The 25,305-nt window shown below is 36.5% G+C and overlaps 2 protein-coding genes across 4 annotated transcripts in view; both read left to right on the top strand.

Annotated features, from left to right (window-relative positions):
• The window catches only part of LOC306880072 (transcriptional repressor protein YY1-like), a 672,069-nt gene that overhangs the window by 570,224 nt on the left and 76,540 nt on the right, over positions 1-25,305 (top strand). The gene's annotated exons all lie outside the window — the stretch shown is intronic.
• On the top strand, positions 22,132-24,294 carry LOC306880718 (uncharacterized protein). The gene is made up of 2 exons (XM_079434446.1): positions 22,132-22,326; positions 23,724-24,294. Exons 1-2 carry the CDS (start codon positions 22,285-22,287, stop codon positions 24,036-24,038), a joined length of 357 nt encoding a protein of 118 aa, XP_079290572.1. The 5' UTR covers positions 22,132-22,284; the 3' UTR covers positions 24,039-24,294.

Genomic DNA, 25,305 nt, shown 5'->3' with positions numbered 1-25,305 from the left:
AGCCGTCTCGCTGTCTACATAGACTCTAGAATGTTTACTAATGTAATAGTAAACATCTATACACTCACTCTTTATTGGTTGTTTTTTCTTTATAAAATTAAAACATTTTTAATGCAATGTATTTTTTATAGCACTGTTACATGATTTGTAGATTTTAAGGCTGATTTTCTATTGTATATATATATTATATTTCTATTCCATATTAAATTGCAGAGTTTGAATGTAAAAATACACCTAAATATAAAACTAATAAGATTTACTTTAAATGTTTAAGTCCATACTAACGATTTAATGTTCTTGTGTGTAATTTTAATGTAATGAGCAACATTTTTTAATTATAGATTATTTTTGTAATTTTATGCAAATTTGTACGTAATTTAAGAAAAGAAAAAATACTGTATTAATAATACAGTCATTTTTTGTATAAAAATGAGAATTACTGTAATTTGTCATTAATGGAATAATACTTAAAATAACAGTCAAGTTGTTAATTTACAGATATTGTTTGTAATTTTACAGAGTTCTGAACAGAATTTAAAATAACAAAAATACTGTAAACAAAAATACAGTAATTTTCCTGTATATAAAAAAAATATATATATATTTGTCTTTAATGATTATAGTACCTGAAATAAGTCAAGTTGTTAATTTACATAATTTAATTTGCATTTAATCTTCTATTTCAACTTAAAAGACTAAACATTTCTTCATGTAAACTGAGCGCAACTAACCAGCTAACAAAAATTTGTTGTAAGAATGTTTTGGCAACGTTCTCTTTAACGTTATGGGGAAAAAAAACAATTCTGAATGTTATTTCAGTGTCTTTTCTTGGTTATGTGAATGTTAAAGGAACGTTACATTGTATCATTTTGCAAACATTATGAGAATTTTATATTTATTATAATATAATTTTATTAACATATTACTTTTGAATGTTCTCTGAATGTTCTGAAACAAGTAGTAACATTTAAAAAGCGTTAGACGAATGTTTGACTGAAATGCTTCAAGAAAAATGTTCTATGAACAAGTTTTGAGAACGTTTTTAAAGACCACATAACTTTGATTGGACGTTACTGGAAGAACATGGAGAGAACATTGATACAACGTTCTGACAACGTTCCCTGTTAGCTGGACATTACAGAAGGCAGTCAACACAAGTTTAAAACTCATTTCATAATGAACATCTCGACAAGTGTTTAAGAACATCATAATAATAAAACAATGCTTCTAAATCATAAAACACACTTCTAATAAATAAATAATAGATAACCCTGGTCATGTGACGGACACACAAGAGACTGAGAAAACAACACGGTAAACTAATAAACATAAAAATAGCACACTAATAATGGTTGATAAAATGATAATTTTTTTAATTAGATTGCACATTTTATCAATACATCTCAGAAATAATTATATGCACCTCTATATAATCGACATTTCTCCCATCTTCAATGGATTTTGTGCAATGCATTCTGGGATTGTCCTGTCTGTAAAATAAAAATGAATGTGAGTAAAGCTGACCTACAGTATCTGAGAGGTAGAATAATGTTATAAACAAGCTTCTTTAAAGGAGTTTTGCAAAGCACTTACAAACTTAAAAACACACACACACACACACATAAAAAAATTAAAAAAACACAACCAGCCTAAACCCAAACATAAGGTTTTTAGGTAAAGTTCAATGTTGCCACATTAAATAAAATTACAAAATAATTTTAATAAAACAAATAAAAATTATAAACAATAAAATAATATTTGCTGAAATAAAATAATATTTGCTAAAATAAAAATAATAATAATTTTATAAAATACCAAATAACATAACAAAATAATTAAATAATTTACAAAAATATAAAAAAATTAATAAATTGTTATTTAAAAAAATAATAAATCTATATAATAAATACAATTATATTTTATAATAAAATAAAACGAACACATTAATACAGTATTATTTTTTTTTTTGTCTGTTTATTTTTATTGAACAGATATCAGGTTTGCACAGTTTGTGAGCGAAAGAAATGGAAACAACCGCATCATGTGGGTTTGTGTTGTTGTTCTATACAAAAATCAGGATATGAAAAGGAAGTAAAGTCATTAGATGTAGGTTTAGATGTAGGTGTTCGCGACTGCTTCACACATGATCCAACCAAGAGTTTTCATTCAGTGAAAGGACAATTACTGGAAAATTGAAAATGTTCTATTATAAAGAGAGCCATTAAGATTGAAAGTAATTAATGTGGCTCATAATCTCCTTCAATCACATCCAGCGGAGGATAAAAGCTTGTCTGTGTCAGTGCTGTCAAACGTCTGCTGCATGCAGAGCCATGGCAACAAGCGCAGCACTGCATTACTGCAGCGTACAGTGACAGAGACTGGAAAAAGCATCTATTCATGGGTGCTTTACCATGGTACTTTTACTTTTAGATCACAGAATGAATGACATGCAAGTATAAACAGTCCAGACAGGCTTTCAGAGGTTGTTCCTTCATATTTCAGGAGACTTCGCTGAGTAGATAAAATCAAATAAAAATAGAATGCGTGCATGTATGTGTGCAGAAATAAATGGGGTAATTAAAATGAAATAAAAATAGAAATGAACATGCAAAATAGAATGCATGCATGCAGATAATACATTAATGTATGCATGAATAAGTAGAGTAAATAAATTAAATTAAAAATAAAAGCAGATGTGCAAAATAAAATGCATCAAATTAAAATTAAACATTGACTTACAAAATACAATGCATGCATGCATGTGTGCAGAAATACTCTTACTCATTAAAATTCGGTGTGTTTCAAAGCTTCTTGCCATATATTTTGCATTATTTTAGCAGGTCAGCGAGGGTTGCAGAAGCAGCAGCAGTAAGTCATGCAATATCTAGATGTACAGAGACTCAGAACACTAGAGCAGAACTCAGGCTCGTGGAGCTGCTCAGGAATAATAAAACAAGACAGGGTCTGAACACTGGACAGCGGGACACTGTTAAAGATGCGAGGCTGTCTGTCGATGACAGCAGGTGTTTTAGATGTAAAACTGATGCAATGCATCACTCGGTGGATCAGTCTCACTAAACCTGTCAAAAAATATCCAGGTTACATCACAGCAAAAATATAAATAAATAAATAAATATATATATATATATATATATATATATATATATATATATATATATATATTTTATTACATTTTATCAAACTGAAAATAAAGACATTACACATAGTGACTTTTGACAATTAAGCACATTTCCCCAATTATCAATAATGTAATTCAACAATTGGCATACAATTGAAAGAATACTAAATAAAAATAATTCTAAATAAAACTGAAGACATTTTAAAGTCTGACTTTATTTATTTATATTGCAAACTGTGACTTTTTTACAATGCAGCACATTTTCCACAATTATTATTGACGTAATGCAAAAATAAATTAGAATAAAATTGCCATCAATATATATTTATATATTAGTGCTGTCAAATGATTAATGGCATCCAAAATAAACGTTTTTGTTTACATAAAATATGTATGTGTACTGTGTATATTTATTATGTATATATAAATACACATACATACAGTATATATTTTGAAAATATTTACATGTATTTACATTAATATTATGTATAAATATATTTAATATATAAACATAACATATTTTTTCTGAAATGTATACATGTATGTGTGTGTATTTATATACATATTACGTATTTATATATACGTAATTCGACAATCCAAGATGGCACCAGTGTACCCGTCTTGCCGTCTCTCTGTCTCTCGTTTGTCTCAGTTTGGTGTACCTGTGGTACCTGTTCATCTGACATCTGTGCTGTTCATTTTATGCATGATTTTGCACTGATTCCATGCAGAGTGCTCACCTACGATCGCCAGGCTTTACTTAATATCAAAAGTTGTATGGGACTTTATCGTGGATGGTGCCCTTTTCTCCATTCTCATTCTCAATCCTCGTTCAACCAACCTGCGCTGGAATGCGTTCACAGGTTACCGTGCTGTGTTCCTACCTTAAGGAAGTGACGCAGGAAGAGAGGAAATCGTGGTGGTGTTCGTGTGAGAATAAAAGGGCAATTGCTTCTTCCATACAGTCTTTGGTCGAGTTTCCTCTGGATAGTAGGAGCTTGGAGGGTCTTCAATTGTTGCGACGTTCATGGGATTACAGATATGTTTTTCATCTCCCGGTTTTTCCGGATTATCACTCATCTATTTTATCTGCTCCTCCACATTTACGGATTCGTCAAAGAGGAGTGAACTGTTCAAATCTTCGCCAACTGGACCTTGGTCAACATCTGGATTTGGACTTGTCATCACAGCTTCCTTTGCATATGGCCTTAGTGAACGCTAGGTCTGTATGCAATAAAACTTTCATTCTACATGACTTTTGCACCCGTTTGGATCTGGACATTTTGTTTTTGACTGAGACTTGGGCCGGTGCTGGTGAGTTGTCAGTTTTTTAAGAACTTTGTCCATCGAACTGTCATTTTATAAGTATCCCAAGATCTGCTGGTAGGGGTCGTGGGGTTGCAATGGTTTTTAAGCAATCACTTAAAATTCAATCAGTTTCTGCTCTGACTTTTTCATCTTTTGAAGTACAGTGTGTGGCATTGCAGTCTACTTCATCCGCGCTGTTCTGTGCTCTCATTTATAGGCCTCCTAATTTTGGTAGAAGTTTTATAAGTGATTTTTCTGAATTTTTAACTGTTGCTCTGTAGTATGATCGTATGTTGCTACTGGGTGATTTTAACATACACCTTTGCTGCCCGGGGCGTCCATTGGTTGCTGAGTTTAGTAATATATTGGACTCGTTTGGTTTTTCTCAACATATAAATACAACAACTCATGTCCTTGGTCACACACTTGACCTTATTATGTCATATGGTTCCTCTGTAGTAGATGCTTCCTTCTCTGATCACAAACCCATTGTTTTTAAGGTTCCTGTTGTGAGCTCTGCTACTGTGAATAAGCCTATTGGCTCTTATTCCCGTTTTATAAACTCACTGACTGTTTCTCAGTTCAGTGAACATTATCTAGCTAATGCTGTTGAAGAATCTATCTTGCATTCTACGAAGATGTCCTATGGGCCTAACGATTTGATTTCTCTCTTTTACACAGATTGTACTAATATTTTAGATTTGATTGCTCCTTTTAAATTGAAACAACCTAAGATAAAATCGTATTACTGGTTGGATGACAACGCTTGCTGTCTTAGACAGGTGTGCCGTAAAGCAGAGAGGAGATGGAAGCATGATCGGTTGACTGTGTCTCTTGAGATTTTTAAAGAGTGTCTGGTTAAGTTTCAGAGCGTTGCTAAGTCAGCCAGATCAAAATATTTTTCAGATCTGATTTCTGCACACTGTCATAGACCTATGATTTTATTCTCCACAATAAATTCAGTTATTAATCCGATTTCCCTATTCTAGGGAGCTGCCAGCAGGGCTCTGTGAGAATTTTTTCACATTTACATTTATTCATTTAGCTGACACCTTTATCCAAAGCGACTTACAATTGCTAAGTGTCTTGCTCAGGGACACATTGGTGTCTCACAGTGGATTCGAACCCGGGTCTCTCACACCAAAGGCATGTGTCTTATCCACTGTGCCATCGGTGATTTTAACATACACCTTTGCTGCCCGGGGCGTCCATTGGTTGCTGAGTTTAGTAATATATTGGACTCGTTTGGTTTTTCTCAACATATAAATCAAACAACTCATGTCCTTGGTCACACACTTGACCTTATTATGTCATATGGTTCCTCTGTAGTTGATGCTTCCTTCTCCGATCACAAACAAAAAAATTTTGTTGATAAAGTGAGTGACATTCGCGTATCTTTTACTTCACAGCTCTCAGACCTGTCTTTAAATTTGCATGCTAGTCCATTTTTATTTAGTCATCTTCAACATGTCTCTTTAATTGAACTCGCTGATCTCGTTAACAAAATTAAGACTACTAACTCCTCACTAGATGTTGTTCCCCCTGAGATCATAAAAGCTGCCTTTCCAGTAATTGGACCCAGTATCCAAGTGTTGGTTAGCTCAAGGTGTGGTTCCTAATTGCTTTAAGCATGCGGTTGTTCAGCTGTTGCTTAAGAAGCAAGGTTTGGATGAAGGTTGTTTTAACAATTTTCGGCCTGTCTCGAAATGATCCTTTTTGTCAAAACTTTTAGAAAAAGTTGTCCAATCACACATTTTTAAATACAGCTAATTTATTAGAACCTTTTCGATCTGGTTTCACTGCTTATCACAGTACAGAGTCTGCTTTGCTTAAAGTGTTCATTGATATTTTGGTTGCAGTAGATGCCGGTAAAAATGAGGTACTGATTCTACTTGATCTGACAGCTGCCTTTGATACCGTGGATCATAATGTTCTTATTGGGTGGTTAGAACATCTGATCGGTATCAGCTTTACAATGGTTCAACCCTTATCTCAAAGACAGGTCTTTTTCTGTAGAGCTAGGCAAGTTTTCCTCATCATCTGCCCCAATAATTAGTGGAGTACCTCAGGGCTCTATTTTGGGACCACTTCTTTTTAACTTATATATGCGCCCTCTGGGGGATATTATCAGGAAGCACAATATTTCTTTTCATCTGTATGCTTAAGGTTACACAGTTGTACCTCCCAATAAAAGTTGGTGAGTCCATTCAACCATTGCTGGAATGTATCTCAGATATTAAAATATGGTTAATTGAATAACTTTCTCCAACTATATGAGAACAAAACAGAAATGATTGTTTTTGGTCCCCAAAAAACGAGAATGAATATCATTGAGGAGCTGGGCAACCATTCCCCCTCCATTTCCTCACAGGTTAGAAACCTGGGTGTTATTATAAACTCAGAATTAGGTTTATCCAAAAAAATTAATTTGGTTGTTAGGAACAGTTTTTATCAATTGCGGGTCATTTCCAAACTTAAATCGTTTTTGTCTTTTCAAGATTTGGAGAAAGTTATTCATGCTTTTATTACCTCACGTTTAGATTACTGTAATTATCTGTACTCAGGTCTTCCTCAGTCATCGATTTCACGTCTCCAGTTGGTACAAAATGCAGCTGCAAGGCTTCTGACTGGGGCAAAGAAATATGACCACGTCACTCCAATTTTAGCCTCACTACACTGGCTTCCTATCCATTTTAGAGTTCAGTTTAAGATTCTGCTGTTTGTCTTCAAAGCTCTTAACAATCAAGCTCCGTCTTATCTTAAAGTTCTTCTTATCCCTTTGTCAACTACCAGACATTTAAGATCCACTGACAGGGCTCTTTTATCTTTCCCTCGCTCCCGTTTGAAAACCAAGGGTGACAGAGACTTTTCAGTCAATGCCCCTCATCTATGGAACCAAATGCCTCTAGAATGCCGCCTTGCACCTTCCATTACCAGTTTTAAATCAAGATTGAAAACATATATTTTTCCCTTAGCATTTTAATTTCAATTTTATTGATGTTTTATTGGTTGTCTTGTTTGCTTCTTTTCTGTTTTCTTTTCTCATTTAAATTTATGTTACATTGTTAAGCACTTTGGATAGCTTTGCTATGTTTAAATGTGCTATATAAATACAATTTACTTACACAGCAGACATACATATATTATGTAAACAAAATCTTTTATTTTGGATGCGATTAATCGTTTGACAGCACTCATATATATACCGTATATATATTTACTGTGTGTGTGTGTGTGTGTGTGTGTATATATACAGTATATATATATATATATATATATATATATAAATGAAACTGAAAATCATCTTAAAATATGACTTTTTACATTGTGATTTTGTTCGACAATTAAGTAAATGTTTTCCCTAATTATCATTAAATTAATGCAAAAATACATTGAAATTATACCAATTATATAATATTAAAACTGAAAATTACTGGAAATGCACATGAAAAAATAAATTAATAAATTGTAATAGTTGTAAGTATAATCATGCTAGCATTTACTTTATTACATTTTAATTTATTTAATTACAATATTATCATTTAAACATTTAATTAATGAGGACACCTTTTGTAATTACTATACATCAATTAAATATAATAACAACATTAATGACCTATAAAAAAATGCTTATTTTTCTGTTGATTTTATGGTTAAAAACATGTACATTTCTCCAGACTCTTCCTCCTACTCAGCCCATACAGAAACATGAAAACCATGAAATTTAACAAGTTGGAAAAAAATAAGAGTTTGATTGAATGAATGGTTTATTTAGCACAATTACGGCCCAACAAGCGTCTGAATGCGAAGTGTTCCCATCAGCTCCATTCAAATCAACAGAGACGCGTCATCAGCGCAGGAAACAATGTGTCTGAAATGATCTGCTCTCCAGCGAGAGACTGATGAGGAACTTAATGACGAGCTTTATCACGGATCCATCAGGTACGAACGACACTAAAGCAAAAGCGGCTCAATTAAAGAATCATTACGGCAAAGCGCTTCCTCCAGCTGCTGCTGTGTGACGCTCCAGAAACACTTCCCTCCTTTGTTTTACCAAGCTGCTTCCAATTCACATTCGCCCTTCAGAGAAAGTTTCTTTCTGAGGGTGAACGGCCGATGATTTTGCTGCGGGGTAGAGCTGAACCACGCCAGAATGAAGTCCACAGAGGAGCAAACATGATGAGATCTGCTATCAAACCTGTACAACTAGCATAGTCTCATCCCAACTCGTCACATATTGACGCTTGGTTTTGGCGTCGCTTTTTGACGCTCAAGGTACCCTTTTAGCGTCACTTTTCGACGTGAAGGGTCCTCCATTTTTTTAAATACGAAACACCTAGCGTATATGAATCATTTTTAAATAAATTATGACAGTAGTTGCATCTGCCTCCTATATCATGTGTTTTGTTCACAGATGGTAGGTTTAGGGGCAGGGGTTGGGTAAGTCATATAAATAAAACTATTTTGACTGTTTACATTGAATTGCCAACCTTATTATGACGATAAAATTCCCAATATCGCGTTAGCATATCGACGGCGAAAATTCACGCTAAAGGGGTACCTTCCCTTCACGTCGAAAAGTGACGCTAAAGGGATATCTTGAGCGTCAAAAAGCGACGCCAAAACCAAGCATCAATATGTGACGAGTTGGGATGAGACCGGGTTGTAACATGCTATTGGACCCGAGGCCCAAGGGAATGTTCATCTTTTTAAAATGTTACATGAATGTTAGGACAAAATGTTCTTAAAGTAACGTTTATGGAATATTATTAAGTTTCATAGAAAATCCTCATGATGTTATTTGTACTTCATGAATTTCCTAAAAATAGCATCATCAAATTAGGTCACATTAGGCCTTTTTTTGCAAATCATAATTTTTCAAATCATGCAGGGCTGTGTTATCATTAATGTAAAGCAAAACAAAAACCCATATAAAAGTTAAAAATAAAATAAAAATAAATAAAAATGTTTTTATGAAACACTTGTAAGCATAAATCATATTTGCTGTAATGCGTTTTAATAAAAAAAATATTAAAATAATTTGTAATTGTTTCACAGTAATAAGAATATATTTTCTTTTGTAATCACTAGGGTTATTATAGTTAATTAAAACTGAAACTAAAATTTAAATCCTTAAAAAAAACATTTATTTGCTTGAAATGAAAAGTACTAATAATGGAATAAAATATTTTATTTCATCTAGCTGCCAAGGCATAATTTTTTCTTTTGGCAAAAATAAAACACAAAACCAAAGATGTCTAAGCAGGCATTATTATAAACCATCACAGGTACTCTTCTGACATGAAGCCTGTACCTCGATCAACGCTTTATTTGTCACATGCGTCCTTCACAAGGATTACCCTCTCCACGAAGGACACATTTAATTTGCTCAGAGGACAGGGGTTTAATGCTGATGCATGTATTTGCAAACAGGCTTCACGCTCAGACTGTATTTGTGATGCTTTTAGGCTGACTATATTTTGGAGCAGATCTGCAGCGTTTTTCCTCGGTTCGCTATAATCATCAGCTGATCATTTATTCATCAGATCATTTCTGCCTTTCAGTCTTATGAGCGAAGAGCATAAATAATGCAGGTGTCAGCGAGTGTTTGTGTGTGTGAACGTCGCATGTGCGTTTGCGCGACGTGGATTTCTGTAAGATTGCATGCGGTCCATCACGAGTGCTTGCTTTGAAGCTGCTTATGTTTATTAAAATGTGTGAATTATCTTCTGGATGGAAACTGCAGTATAATTTCAGCCCTTCCTGACAAATCAGACTCCAACCTGCAGAAAACACAGCACATTCCCACAGAATTAATTAATTTACAATCTCCTGACCTCTGCGTGCTCGTTTGTTAAATATAGTTTGGCTATTTTGATGATGCTTTCTGCTTTCAATAAGATTACAATCTAAAGAAACATCAGTAACAGTTTACTTAAAGCCTTTTTGTATAATGCATTATAAAGATATTTATAAATGTACAGTATGATGCATTATGCAAGATACTTTCTGTAACAATGCATTATAAATGAGATTGCAATTATTAATACAATACATTATAGGAGGCATTACAAGGTATATTTAATGCATTACAAATATTACATAATGCAATATATAAAGGCTTTATTTAAAGATTTTAAGAGATTGGGGTCTGTAAACATTTTTAATGTTTTTGAAAGTCTCTTCTGCTCACCAAGGCTGCATTTATTTGTTTAAAAATACAGTAAAAATTGTTAAATATTATTACAATTTAATAAGTGTTTTCTATGTGAATATATGTTAAACTGTAATTTATTTCTGTGATCAAAGCTGTATTTTCAGCATCATTACTGCAGTCTTCAGTGTCACATGATCTTCAGAAATCATTCTAATATACTGATTTACTGCTCAAGAAACATTTCTGATTATAATCAATGTCGAAAACACTTGTGCTGCACAATAATTGTTGTGGAAACTGATGCATTTTATTTTTCAGGATTCACAGATTAATAGAAAGTTCAAAAGAACAGCATTTATTTAAATTAGACATCTTTTGTAACATTCTAAATGTCTTTACTGGCACTTTTGATGCTAGTGTATGTATATTTCATTCAGATATTTCCCTCAAATTCATTATGTAGAGTGTGATAAAGTCTGAGATTCTCTCCGGCCGGGTCGATATCTGGATCTGATGTGTTATGAAGCTGTCATCGGACATCAGTCGAACATGAAGATCTGACCACACCGGTTTTAGTCAACCTCCTATTGAACTGTTTTATTTACACATTATTTCATTATTTCATATAATGATCAGTAGCTTTCATCAAAATACAGATTTTACAGCAGTTCAACTACAATTAGTATCATTGTATACTGTGTGTATGTATATATATATATATATATATATATATATATATATATATATATATATATTGAAGAAAGCTACTGATCATTGGAAGTTCTTCTTCAACACAACACAAGTTCTATTTGCAGCCCAAGCCATGAAACTTTCAGGAGCTCCTGATTTTGATGTTAAAAATCAATACGACTGTAGAGACGTTTGAGCCAGAGTCAGCCAGGCCTCCCATAGACAAGAAAGATGTCCACAACGAGATGAACATTGACATGAAATCCCTCTTCATCATTCCAGCCAGCTTCACCTCAATCCTGACCAATTAACCATCACTGGAATATCACTAGCACACGCTCTCTTTGCTCATCTCCAGTAACCTCCATTGGCTGAAGCATATGAATCTGAAGATTTCAGGCATTATTAATAACAGACAAGCATCATTATTACTAGTTCACACACATATTATAGGATTACTGATCTGAAACCTTAAACATGGAGACCAGAAAGCATCTGAACATCCAAAGAGCTGCTCCCTTCGCCTTTAAGATCTATTTTTAGCTGTGAAGGAGGGAGACACGGTTTATCCCATTCTTCTTGTGACACCGTTTTGCAGTTCTCCATTCATCCGTTTCTAGTGCCAAGCAGACATGGAAATCCATCATGACAGTGTCATTTCCCTTCAGTCTGCTGGATTGATTTCACGAGCTCACGCTCACAATAACCAAACACGCTTTCAAGCTGCATTTCAGTGAGAATCGAGAAGAGCTCCAGATCCAGGCAACAAACACTAGTTTATTCAGACTTCTGAGGGTTTCCTTTGAAACCAAACTGTCTGTTTACTCACACAACAACATACATCAATGTTGATTAGGATTACTGATTATAACTTATTATAATATATATGGTATGACAAACATCTGCATAATCTATAGAAGATTGAACTGACTAGATTTTTATATACTTGAAAGCATTGCTTGAAAACGAAAAAAAAGTCAGTCGGTTCACTCCGAGCAGAATCGATATTGTATCGTTTCCGTTCCTGCATTCCTCTGTATTATTACCATTCCGAAACCAGTTTGAGTAGAAAAAAATATGGTTAATACCGTTATTTTAAAAATTGTCTTTGCCTATAATAATAATAATAATAATAATAATGTACAGTGTTTTCTTTACACAAAAAGAAAAAGAAAGGAAAAAAAATACAGAAAGAGATGGTATCTTAACCTGCTGCGCTTAGTCACAGCCAATATAGCATCATCTTATTTAGATTTTTACATTTCTAAATGTAGGCTACTAAACAAAATAAAAAATCTATTAATGCTTTAAAGACATTAAAGTATTTTTTTTAAGATATTTAAAAATGTTTGCTTCAATTTGTAAAAAAAAACTCTACTTGTATAAAATTGCGTTTTGAGGGGGAATAAAGCAAAGGGTAAGCCACATCGCATTTTATTAGGCTATTATTCAGAAATGATGTAGGCTAAAATTCCGGTAAATCAAAAATGTTTACAAACATTATAAACACAGTTATTAGTTTCTCTCCACAACAAATCCTCTAAACGTAAGGATATTGTCATGAATCTGGTCTATGAACTTCTGTTAACTCACCACCAGAGGTTACTCGCTCACCACATGGACTCTTGCACTACACTAACTGTAGCACGCCACCTCAGACTACAATTCCCATCATCCATTGCACTGACGACACACACAGCTGATTGCACTGATCACACACCCTACATAAACCATGGACTCCCTCTTCCTCTCTGCCGATTATTGCATATATCCTAGCGATAGCTACTCAGAGCCCTCGCAGTTGTTATATTCTTGCCTTGTTAGTTTTCTCGTGTTTGATACCTGCCCGTGTTTCCTGGATTAACCCTTTGCCTTGCCGTTCAAACTGTGTTTGCACCTCGTTTGGATTATTGCTGTGTACTTGGATTATCTCTCTTGGCTTGCCCCTGTTTGATATTGTTCGCTGATCGAAGACCCACGCTTGCCCTAGTACTACTCTTTGTCTTGCCAATTATATACTTGTTTGCCTATGTTTGACCCATGTCTGTTTGATGACCGCGCCTTGTAATAAAGGTCTGCAAATGCATCCGCTTGCCTCATGTCTCGTCGGCTCCGTAACAAATATAGGCTATAAAAGCCTCATTGCAAAAAATATGTGTCTTTGTGCACGTGTGGTGCCAGCGCGATATGGCCATACCAACGCTGGTTGGTTATTCAGATGCAAGACATCATTCAAAACTGTCAAGCTATTGCAAAACAAATAAAACTGTACAGCTGTTGCAAAATAAAGAAAACTACTTTCTGCGTCTCGTTTTCCTTTCCGAGAACGTTGGACTGCATCACAATGAACGGTAGGCCTAACTCAGCATATTTTTTTTTCTTTCTTTCGTTTTGTTAATCGGTCAATGATTTACGTGAAATATATTTAGTGTATAGGCATATATATTCCTTTTTATGTAAGCCTATAGTTTTCTTGTGTTTTCTCCGTTCATAGAAGTGCCGCAGGTACGTAAGATCTGTTGAATGCATCTTACACTGTCGTCGGATAAACTCTAACGCCGGTGTTCTGACGATTTGAGCTACCCTGTCAGATTTTGCTACCTCCCATTAAAACAGATGGTAGCAGAATTCATTGCCATTGCGGCTAGAGTTCACAGCTGAGCACGGGCGGGCATTTCACACGCTGGATGCGTCAGCATCACATTTGCATAGTCTGTACTACTTGAATTCCTGATTGGTTGACAGCAAATTCTATATTAAATGGAACGATACAATAAAGTTATTAACCGGTTAATGGCCATTTCAAATTTTCGATTCTGTTCGGAACTATAAAATTTCATGAAATTTCTGTTTCCGGTTCTGTTCCAGTCAAAATTTTGTTAGTTTCCGGTTTTTGTTCCTTGAACCGGTTCAGAGCCCTGCTTGAAAGAAACAAGAGGTATTTGTCCACACAAAACTCATCGTCATTATGCCCGGGTGTTGCTAAGGTGTTGAGGGTGGTTGCCAGGGTGTTGCTGAAGATTTATGGTGATTTTTGGAAGAAACCAAGAATGCTGGACCACACAAAACTCACTGCTATAAGGCTGGGGTTTTATGAGTGGTTGCCAGGACATTGCTAAGGTGTGGTGGGTAGTTACCAGGGTGTAGCTAAGGTGTTGCGGTTGGTTGCTGGGGTGTTTCTAAGGAGTTCTTGCCAGGGTGTTACTAAACTGCTCTGGTGATGTTTTTAAGAAATAAAGGGTCTCTGACCACGCAAAACTCACTGTCATAATGCTAGAGTGTTATGAGTGGTTGCCAGGGCATTGCCAAGGTGTTGTGGGTGGTTGTCAGGGCATTACTGAGGTATTCACAGTGGTTGTCAAGCATTGCTGAAGTGTTCTGGTGATTTTTGGAAAATACTAAGAGTGCCTGACCACACAAAAGTCACTGCTATAATGCTGGGGTGTTATGGGTGACTGTTTGTGGGTGCTTTCCGGGGCGTTGCAAAGGAGTTATAAGTGGTTGCCAGGGCATTGCGGAAGTGTTCTGGTGAGTTCTGGAAAAAACGAAGGGTGTCTGACCACACAAAACTCACTGCCATAATGCCAAGGCATTGCTAAGGTATCCTAGGTTGTTGCCAGGGTGTTGCTAATGTTTTCTGAGTGGTTGCCAGGGTGTTACTGTCTGATCACACAAAACTCACTGCTATAAGGCTAGAGTGTTGTGAATGGTTGCCCGGTGCGTTGCTAAGGTGTTGTGGGTGGTTGCCAGGGCATTGCTAAGGTGTTCACAGTGGTTGCCAAGCATTGCTGGAGTGTTATGGTGATTTTTGGAAGAAAGTAAAACTCCCGGACCACACAAAACTAACTGTCATAATGCTAGGGTGTGAGTGGTTGCCAGGGCATTTCTAAGGTGTTATTAGTGGTTGCTAGGGCATTGCTAAAGTGTTCACAGTGGTTTTCAAGCATTGCTGAAGTGTTCTGGTGATGTTTAGAAGAAACAAAGGGTGACTGACCACACAAAACTCACTGCTATAAGGCTAGGGTGTTATGAGGTGTTGCCAGGGCGTTGCTAAGGTGGTTTTGGGTCAAAAAGAAAGGTTGTCTGACCACATAAAACTCTAATACTCTATAATGCTATAATACTTGGTTGCTATGAGTGGTTGCCAGGGAGTCGCTAAAATATATTGGGGCATTGCTAGGGTGTTACTAAGGTATTCTAGATGGTTGCCAGCATGTTTCCAAGATATTCTGCAGGGCAGCCATTGTTAAAATTTTAAAGATGATTGCTAGGGCATTAGAAATAATGAGTTAGACGGGACAGACGGAACATCGTGTTGGTTTCATACGGATAACTTTATCACAGAATGTTTGTTTTTGATAAGACTTACTTCATTTGAAAGACACTTCAAGCTTTATATAGAGATAACTCCCATGTTTCTGTGTTGAGTATTTACTGAGTTACACTTCATTTTAGTGACGTGTTTCAAAAAGTAGATCGCGGAGATGGAGAAGACAAAGAACACACCCTGTTTGATTTTTTTTTTCCAAAACCACAAAGTTTTGTTGTAATCGTGAGTGTACACAAAGAAAAGTAGACACTTAACAGTTTCGATTGATGTATAACACTTATTTGTGTGACCAAAATCAACAGAGTATTTTTAGTGTCTTTTGCACTGATAAGAAAAAAATTAGCTTGTCTCGCGACAGCCGACCCCAGAGGGTTAAGGTGTGGTAGACGGTTGCCAGGGTGTTGCTAAGGTGTTCTAAGGTGTTTTGGGTGGTTGCCAAGGAATTGTCAGGATGTATTTGGCAACTACAAGTCCAAAAGTGTCTGAAGAACAAACGCCGCAGGATGAGTAAAAGTTTAGTAGTAACTCCAAATATGATCATTACTGATGCATGACTAAACTGAAACACAATAACACTAAAGAATTATTATGGATTAACTGTGGATTAATACTTAACACTTAAGTATTAATCCACAGCTTTCTGCTTCAGTGCTCATATACTTCTCATGCGTAACTTCACGGCTCCATCAACAGCAGGTCTAGCGGACCTGAACCAACGGCAAATTAAGGCAGGGTGCTGATTGGACGCTGGATGGATGGGGCATAATGATAGCGGTCCTCGCAGCCAATTGGCTGTCAGTCTCTGATGCTCCAGGGACACGCTAATTGCACCTCTTGCACTCCTGCATTTCCCCTGCGTCTGATGAGATGCCAATAGAGGCCAAAGCATGCTTAACCGATCGATGATGGAGCTGATACGGAGAGGCCGTCACACCCTTACACTACACTTACTGAGAGACGAGTGTGCGCACACACACACATACAGAGAGAGAGAGAGACAGAGAGAGCACCAGCACATAACTTCAGGCTGATACAAAATTGCATTAAATTAAAGTGCTATACCCTTATACCATTTTACTTGAGTTTCACTACTGCAACTTCACTATACATAACACTTGAATTTAAAATTAGAAGTGTTGCTGTGGAAATAACTAATACATAAATTAGGTTTAAGTAATACAAATGAACAAATGAAGCATCAAATTATGCACTTAAACTGGATCTTTTTGTTGTTGAACTCAGTGTTATTGTTTACTAAAACTAAACCACATAAAAAAACTATATAAAATATAATTAAAAATATATATTATAAAATATATTCTTCAAAATATAATATAAAATAAAATAAAAACAAAATAAAATAAATATTAACCCTCTGGTGTTGTTTGCAACATTTAAAAAATTGCTACTTCATCGCTACTTTGTGACCCCCCCCCCCCCCCCAAAAAAAAAAATCGTGGACTTGATTTGAAAAAGCTAAATTAAATGTAAAATTATTTTTTATAATCTTTTACATTTTAGATATGAATATTAATTAGTAACATGAAATATACTCCAAATGCAAAATATTAAAGAAGAACATTAAAATGAAATATACTATATTTATTTCACAAAAATAAAATTACACGATTATGACCTCCGGTCAGTTTTGACCGCGAACAACACAAGTGTGACTCCCAAATGAACAATACCAGAGGGGTAATAGGTGAAAAACTTAATCTTGGGGAAAAATAGAAATGATGCCTTAGCAAATACCTGAAATGAGTAAGTCGAAGTACTAAAATTACAAAAAATGTACAGATATTATGCATCTAAACGTCAGATTTTTTGTTGTACTTGTATGGTTATTGTTAACTAAAATAAAAAAAAAATCAATATCAATAAAGCTGAAATGTAATAAATATTACACAAAAAACAAAGAAAAAAAAATTGGAAATCAGAAATATTAGAATTTTAAAATTAATAAAACAAAGTTTAACAGAACTATAAAAAAAGAGAGAAAAAGCATGAAGTGCAATGTGAGACGTGTGGATCCATTTGCAAGCTTTATTCAAAGGCGAGGTCACAAAACAAGCAAGGTTCATGCAATGGCAAACAGGAACATCACAGGCAAGACAAAGAGTAATCCTAGGGCAAGCGTAGGTCGGCGATCGGCGAACAATATCCAACAGGGCAAGACAGAAAGATAATCCAGGTACACGAGCAGTAGTTCAAAGGAGGCAAAGGGTAAATCCGGGAAACACGGACAAGAATCAAAACACTAGAAAACACACAAGGTAAGGCAAGACTATGACAACTAAGTGGGCTCCGTAGAGTAGCTATCGCTAGGAGAGTGATAAACGCTATACAATACTCGGCAATGACAGATAGGAAGTCCAAGGCTTATAAAGCGTGTGTGATTGTATGATCAGCTGTGTAATCAGAGCAATGTGAGATAAATAGCGTAGAACTTAACTTTGGTTGCACTAAAAAGTTTCCTGTGTTTGTTGGGAAGTGAAAAAGAGAAACGTCCATCTATTTGCTCAATTATTGTGGACACATATGCAAGATCTTCCCACGGAACTTGAAGAAAACATACATTTTATTGACCTTAAATGATTCTGCATAATTTCAAAGATACAATAAAACACAGATCAGTAAGGTAATGCCTTCAACTGGCTGCTTTTTCCATCAAAACGGCTCATGTGATTGGAGGAGAGCTTGACAGATGGTGAAAGACACCCCACAGCAACTTAAAAACTTTTAAAAATAAACCAATATACCATGTCATTATCAACGGCTAATTAAGCTTTTACCTGCTCATTAGCGGAAAAGCAACCAAGAAGAAAATGAGCGTCTCAGGGCTGTCTTCCTCAGAAACAGCGCCTGACACTTATTCAAATGAATCTGTCAAAACATGTCCAGGTTATATCTCACTCCACAATCAAAAGAAAAAGATGTTTTTGCTTTAAGACATTTTCATGACAATTAAGCACATTTTGGTGAGATTTGTGTCTTTTTAGCCGAGACTCAATTCCACATGAATGTCTGAAAGCTGGATTTCTGATACAAACACCGTGTGATTTCTCTGTGATTTCATTCTGCTTTAATTACTCCTCATAATGGTCACGAATGTACATTTCCATCATGCAAACGAGCAGCCTGTGGCAGTAACACACCACGATATTGCTTTTAACTCCATATGAGCAGCATTTCTAACAGCAGTAATGTTTATGTCTGTTTCAGAGCAGAGATCATTAGCTCAGACGAGACGGTGAGGAGACAAAATGAGAATTATTTAACATTTGGCTAACTGCATTTAATTTAATGCTCTACATATGGAGAATTGAGATGCACTAGAGTACCACATACTGCACTATACCATACACTGCTTACTTTCACAAGAGTATTTGAAACTGCACATAGTATCCTATGATCTTATTATGTTGCATGTTTAATTAAGCAAGAGGCATTCAATTATTATTCCTGAGATAAATGACTACTTTGCATTTTTAATCCAATTTGGTGTAAATAAAAATGAGTGAAAAAACAGTAATAAATGCCATTCCTCACATTGAAGGTCAAGGCAAGTGGATTGCATTGTGGGATTTGCATTTTTGTTGAATGTTGAAAAAAAAAATCCTATTAAATTTACAGTTTTAAAAAGAATAATTAGTGCTGTCGAATGATTAATCGTGATCAATCGCATCCAAAATAAAAGTTTTTGTTTACATGATAATAATAATAATAAAATTAATAAATATATATAAATATATATATATATATATATACACTGTTGTGCATATATATATATGTATATACACATTGTGTGTGTACCATGCATATTATGTACAGTATCTAAAAAAATGTTAATATTGTGAAAAAGGTCAGTATTTTTTGTCACTCATTTCAGAAAGTGAAACATATATTGAAATATTTCAAGCCTTTATTTCTTGAAATTTTGATGATTATGGCTTACAGATAATGAAAACCACCCCTTGTCAGCAGAAGGAAGCATGAAGTGCTCTAAAATGTCCTGATAGATGGCTGCGTTGACTGTGGACTTCAGAAAACACAGTGGAGCAACACCAGCAGACATCACAGCAGCCCAAATCATCACTGACTGTGGAAACTTCACACTGGACTTCAAGCAACATGGATTCTGTGTCTCTCCACTCTTCCTCCAGACTCTGGGACCTTGATTTCCAAATGAAATGCAAAATTTACTTTCTTCTGAAAAGAGGACTTTGGAGCACTGAGCAACAGTCCAGTTCTTTTTCTCCACAGCCCAGGTAAGACGCTTCTGACGTTGTCTCTGGTTCAGAAGTGGCTTGGTAGCCCTTTTCCTGAAGATATCTGAGCGTGGTGACTCTTGATGCACTGACTCCAGCTTCAGTCCACTCCTTGTGAAGCTCTCACAAGTGTTTCTCAAGCTTGAGGTCATCCCTGTTGCTTGTGCACCTTTTCCTTCCCAAATTCTTCCTTCCAGTCAACTTTGCATTTAATATGCTTTGATACAGCACTCTGTAAACAGCCACAGCTTTCAGTAATGACCCTCTGTGACTTACCCTCTTTGTGGAGGGCGACAATGTTTGTCTTCTGGATCATTGCCAAGTCAGCAGTCTTCCCCATTATTGTGGTTTCAAAGAATAAGAGATACCCGGAATTTATATTTACATTTTTATATTAATTTTTTCTTGTAACTTATTTAAAAAAAGTTAAACTTTCATATAATTTAGATTCATTACATGTCAAGTAAAACACTTCAAAAGTTTTTTTGTTTTAATTTTGATGATTAGAGCTTACAGCTCATGAAAGTCAAAAATCAGTATCTCAAAATATTAGAATATTTACATTTGAGTTTCAAAAAATGACCATCCATACAATATAAATTCTGGGTATCCTGGGTATCTCTTTGAAACCACAATAACGGGAAACACTGCTGACTTGGCAATGATCCAGAAGACAATCATTGACGCCCCCCACAAAGAGGGTAAGTCACAGAGGGTCATTACTGAAAGGTGTGGCTGTTCAGGTAGTGCTGTATCAAAGCATATTAAATGCAAAGTGGACTGGAATATAGAAATTGGGTAGGAAAATGAGCACAAGCAACAGGGATGACCGCAAGCTTGAGAATACTGTCAAGCAAAGCTGATACAAACACTTGGGAGAGCTTCACAAGGAGTGGACTGAAACTGGAGTCAGTGCATCAAGAGTCACCACGCTCAGACGTTTCAGGAAAAGGGCTACCAAGCCACTTCTGAACCAGAGACATCATCAGAAGCATCTTACCTGGGCTAAGGAGAAAAATAAATGGACTGTTGCTCAGTGGTCCAAAGTCCTCTTTTCAGATAAAAGTCAATTTTGCATTTCATTTGGAAATCGAGGTCTGGAGTCTGGAGGAAGAGTGGAGAGGCACAGAATTCAAGCTGCTTGAAGACCAGTGTGAAGTTTGAAGTGTGAAGTCAGTGATGATTTGGGCTGCCGTGACATCTGCTGGTGTTGTTCCATTGTGTTTTATCAAGTCCAAAGTCAATGCAGCCGTCTACCAGATTTTAGAGCACTTTATGCTTCCATCTGCTAACAAGCTTTACGGAGATGCTGATTACCTTTTCCAGCAGGACTTTAACACCTGCCCACAGTGCCAAAAACACTTCCAAGTGGTTTGCTGACCATGATATTACTGTGCTTGATTGGCCAACCAACATGCCTGACCTGAAGACCATATGGAATCTATGGTATATTTTCAAGAGAAAGATGAGAAACAGTCAATCCAACAATCCAGACGAGCTGAAGACTCAATAGTACATCAGCAGAGCCACAGGCTGATCGCTTCCATGCCATTCCTCACTGATGCTGGAATTTGTGCTGAAGGAACCCCGACCAAGTTTTCAGTGCAGAAATGAACATACATATAAAAAATGTTGAAGAAAAAAAAAAGAAAGTTTTTTAATGGAAAAAGCAGATCGCTAAATTACGCCCCGCTCAGATGACAGCTGCGTCACAGCGTGCGTCACTCAGGAGGGAGCGCCAAATTCAAATAAACTATATTCCGCTTTTCTGAGACTTTTTTTCCGTGGACGGTCTCATTCTGTTTGTAAAACTGTATGCTACAACACTGTGTTGTTTTTTTTACCACCAAGACGCTGTTTTTGAGCGTAATTTATTCCATAACAGACGCGAACAATAACTCTCCCTAAGAAATGAAATGTAAACAAAGGAATATTCATCCTTATTACAACGTTATTGTTTCGCTGGACTAAAAGTGCTGGCTGGGATGTTGTTCTGTGGACCCTTACCTGTCTAACTAAACTGGGATTTCAGCAGTGGACGCGTTTGTGGCTCGTTATTACAATGATAAAGGTACGTACTGCTTTTTTATTCTGCATGTTTGGTGTGTACTGCTTACGGAAATGTACACTCAAAAAAAGGAAATTAGCTGGTTATTACATTAAAACAAGCGTAACGTGTAATTTTAACAAAATTATTTCATGTTTCAAAGGTGAACGTGATAAAATAATGTAGGATAAGCATGAAATTCAACAAATTAACATTTGTTAAATTCAGTCATGTTGAGATAACGTGATTCAATATAGTCAGACTGATCTTGCACCGAAAATGGATTAGCGAGATCACGCGAGATGACAAACCGCGTGCTTCGGAAAATAACGAGATTATCACATGAAGAACTTGCCTGGCGTGCCTGGAGTTCATTTGGAAAAGGTAAGATAAAATCTGTTTTCATCCATCTACAAAACGATGTGTATAAAATCATCAGCAGACTGTCCATCATTTTCAGCAATATTTGGTTATGCTTGTTTGTTATTTTTGTACTCAGGCCGTTAATGTCATGCTGGCACATTCATGCTTACATACGTGACGATAGTTGGCTCGCAGTTAAAGGATAATTCCGGTATTTAGCACTTTGAGTCTCTTTTCTGGTTTATGGATGAACTAGAGTAGTGGACACAGAAATGTTGACGATGGGTCCTGTCTCGACTTTTTGACTCGTTTAGATTCGCCTTTGACCGCTTCAGTGGCTGGCTACGAGCATTCACATACATGTCCTTAAAACAACCCTTAACGTTCGTGTTCAAAACTGTGCAACTCACCGAGTGGCTAATGGTGTTCGTTGATGATTAAAAACAAATATATCGGCGCAATGTATGATTTCAATCCGTGTTATTTGCTATAGTGGAACTATTTTTTCAGATACCTCACAACTGCGTATAAACTTCCGCTCGATATTTGAGTCTGAAGCGCAGTAATATCAACGAGCACTGAGTCCTCCAACAGAAATAAATGGGATTTTACAAAATGCCAAATAAAACACGACAGAAACTGCATTTCGCTACGCTATTTGTTTTTAATCATCAACGAACACCACTAACCACTCGGTGAGTTGCACAGTTTTGAACACGAACGTTAAGGGTTGTTTTAAGGACATGTTTGTGAATGCTCGTAGCCAGCCACTGAAGCGGTCAAAGGCGAATCTAAACGAGTCAAATAGTCGAGACAGGACCCATCGTCAACATTTCTGTGTCCACTACTCTAGTTCATCCATAAACCAGAAAAGAGACTCAAAGTGCTAAATACCAGAATTATCCTTTAAATAAAAACTCACTACCACATACAAATTATTTGGCCTGTTTTTTTTCATCATGTAATTCTTCTATACATGAACAAAAACAGTGTATCAAATGTCTGTTTGCGGTAAAGTAACTTATTACTGATCTTTTTGGAAATAACCGGGCCGATTTGGGAGCCTCTCTCCTTGTCTTTCTCTCAGACAATAACACACACACACACACACACACCCCATACTTTTTTTTTTCCTTTAATAAGACAATATACCTTTATTCGAATGGAATAACTAACACTGAACTCATGATTACAACAGACAGGCCCTTGGTATGGCTTAGTTTAAGTATTTCACCGACTCAGCTAAACAATTTTAATGTCAATTGGTTATTTGATTACATTTGCATTATTATGAATATGGATCAAGTTAGTGATAGCTGTTTTACAGTAATACTGTAAAGATTGTGTGCTATAAATATGCATGTAATGCACATCAGTAAAAAAATCTTTGTCCTTGTTCATTTTATTTTTTGTCACAGGATGTCGATGAAAGCACTCAAATGGCCATAGCGGAGACAGTATTTGGAATCTTTGTCATTCGACAAGAAGGCGCAGAGCCTGGCGATGACCCCGCGGATGTTGGTATTGTCCTGGAGGGGGTGGAAGTGATGAGTGAGTTGGGCAATGTAGCTTTTGCTGTGGTGATGTTGCTGGGGCTTGTCTACGCGCTAAACCTGAGCTACCCCCAGGAGCTCAAGTACACTTTTGAGGTTCTGCAGAAGATCATTATGGAATTGGATGGAAACAAACTATCCAACAAAGGACAAGTTCTCAAAACACTGCTTTCCCGTTAAGAAACATCGCCATAGCAAAAGCTACACCAGAAAAGTTGTACCTTCTGTTTTGTTGTTTAGGTACTCCAGCACATTAAACTACAGGTGTAAGTGCAAATCTTGAAGGGGAATGTGAGTATAAAGGCAGGGCCCCATTTCCCAGTACAGGTCCTTTTCAAAAAATTAGCATATTGTGATAAAGTTCATTATTTTCTGTAATGTACTGATAAACATTAGACTTTCATATATTTTAGATTCATTACAACACAACTGAAGTAGTTCAAGCCTTTTATTGTTTTAATATTGATGATTTTGGCATACAGCTCATGAAAACCCAAAATTCCTATCTCAAAAAATTAGCATATCATGAAAAGGTTCTCTAAACGAGCTATTAACCTAATCATCTGAATCAACTAATTAACTCTAAACACCTGCAAAAGATTCCTGAGGCTTTTAAAAACTCCCAGCCTGGTTCATTACTCAAAACCGCAATCATGGGTAAGACTGCCGACCTGACTGCTGTCCAGAAGGCCATCATTGACACCCTCAAGCAAGAGGGTAAGACACAGAAAGAAATTTCTGAACGAATAGGCTGTTCCCAGAGTGCTGTATCAAGGCACCTCAGTGGGAAGTCTGTGGGAAGGAAAAAGTGTGGCAGAAAACGCAGCACAACGAGAAGAGGTGACCGGACCCTGAGGAAGATTCTGGAGAAGGACCGATTCCAGACCTTGGGGGACCTGCGGAAGCAGTGGACTGAGTCTGGAGTAGAAACATCCAGAGCCACCGTGTACAGGCGTGTGCAGGAAATGGGCTACAGGTGCCGCATTCCCCAGGTCAAGCCACTTTTGAACCAGAAACAGCGGCAGAAGCGCCTGACCTGGGCTACAGAGAAGCAGCACTGGACTGTTGCTCAGTGGTCCAAAGTACTTTTTTCGGATGAAAGCAAATTTTGCATGTCATTCGGAAATCAAGGTGCCAGAGTCTGGAGGAAGACTGGGGAGAGGGAAATGCCAAAATGCCTGAAGTCCAGTGCCAAGTACCCACAGTCAGTGATGCTGGTGTTGGTCCACTGTGTTTTATCAAGGGCAGGGTCAATGCAGCTAGCTATCAGGAGATTTTGGAGCACTTCATGGTTCCATCTGCTGAAAAGCTTTATGGAGATGAAGATTTCATTTTTCAGCACGACCTGGCACCTGCTCACAGTGCCAAAACCACTGGTAAATGGTTTACTGACCATGGTATTACTGTGCTCAATTGGCCTGCCAACTCTCCTGACCTGAACCCCATA

This window comes from Barbus barbus, assembly GCF_936440315.1.
Source record: "Barbus barbus genome assembly, chromosome: 14".
In the NCBI taxonomy this organism is placed as follows: Eukaryota; Metazoa; Chordata; class Actinopteri; order Cypriniformes; family Cyprinidae; genus Barbus; species Barbus barbus.
This window is presented reverse-complemented; position numbering and strand designations above follow the sequence as displayed.

Coding starts and splice junctions, on each gene's coding strand:
- LOC306880718 (XM_079434446.1), top strand. CDS start 22,285: ATGAAGAACTTGCCTGGCGTGCCTGGAGTTCATTTGGAAAAG. Junction 22,327..23,723: donor CTGGAGTTCATTTGGAAAAG/GTAAGATAAAAT, acceptor TTTTTGTCACAG/GATGTCGATGAAAGCACTCA.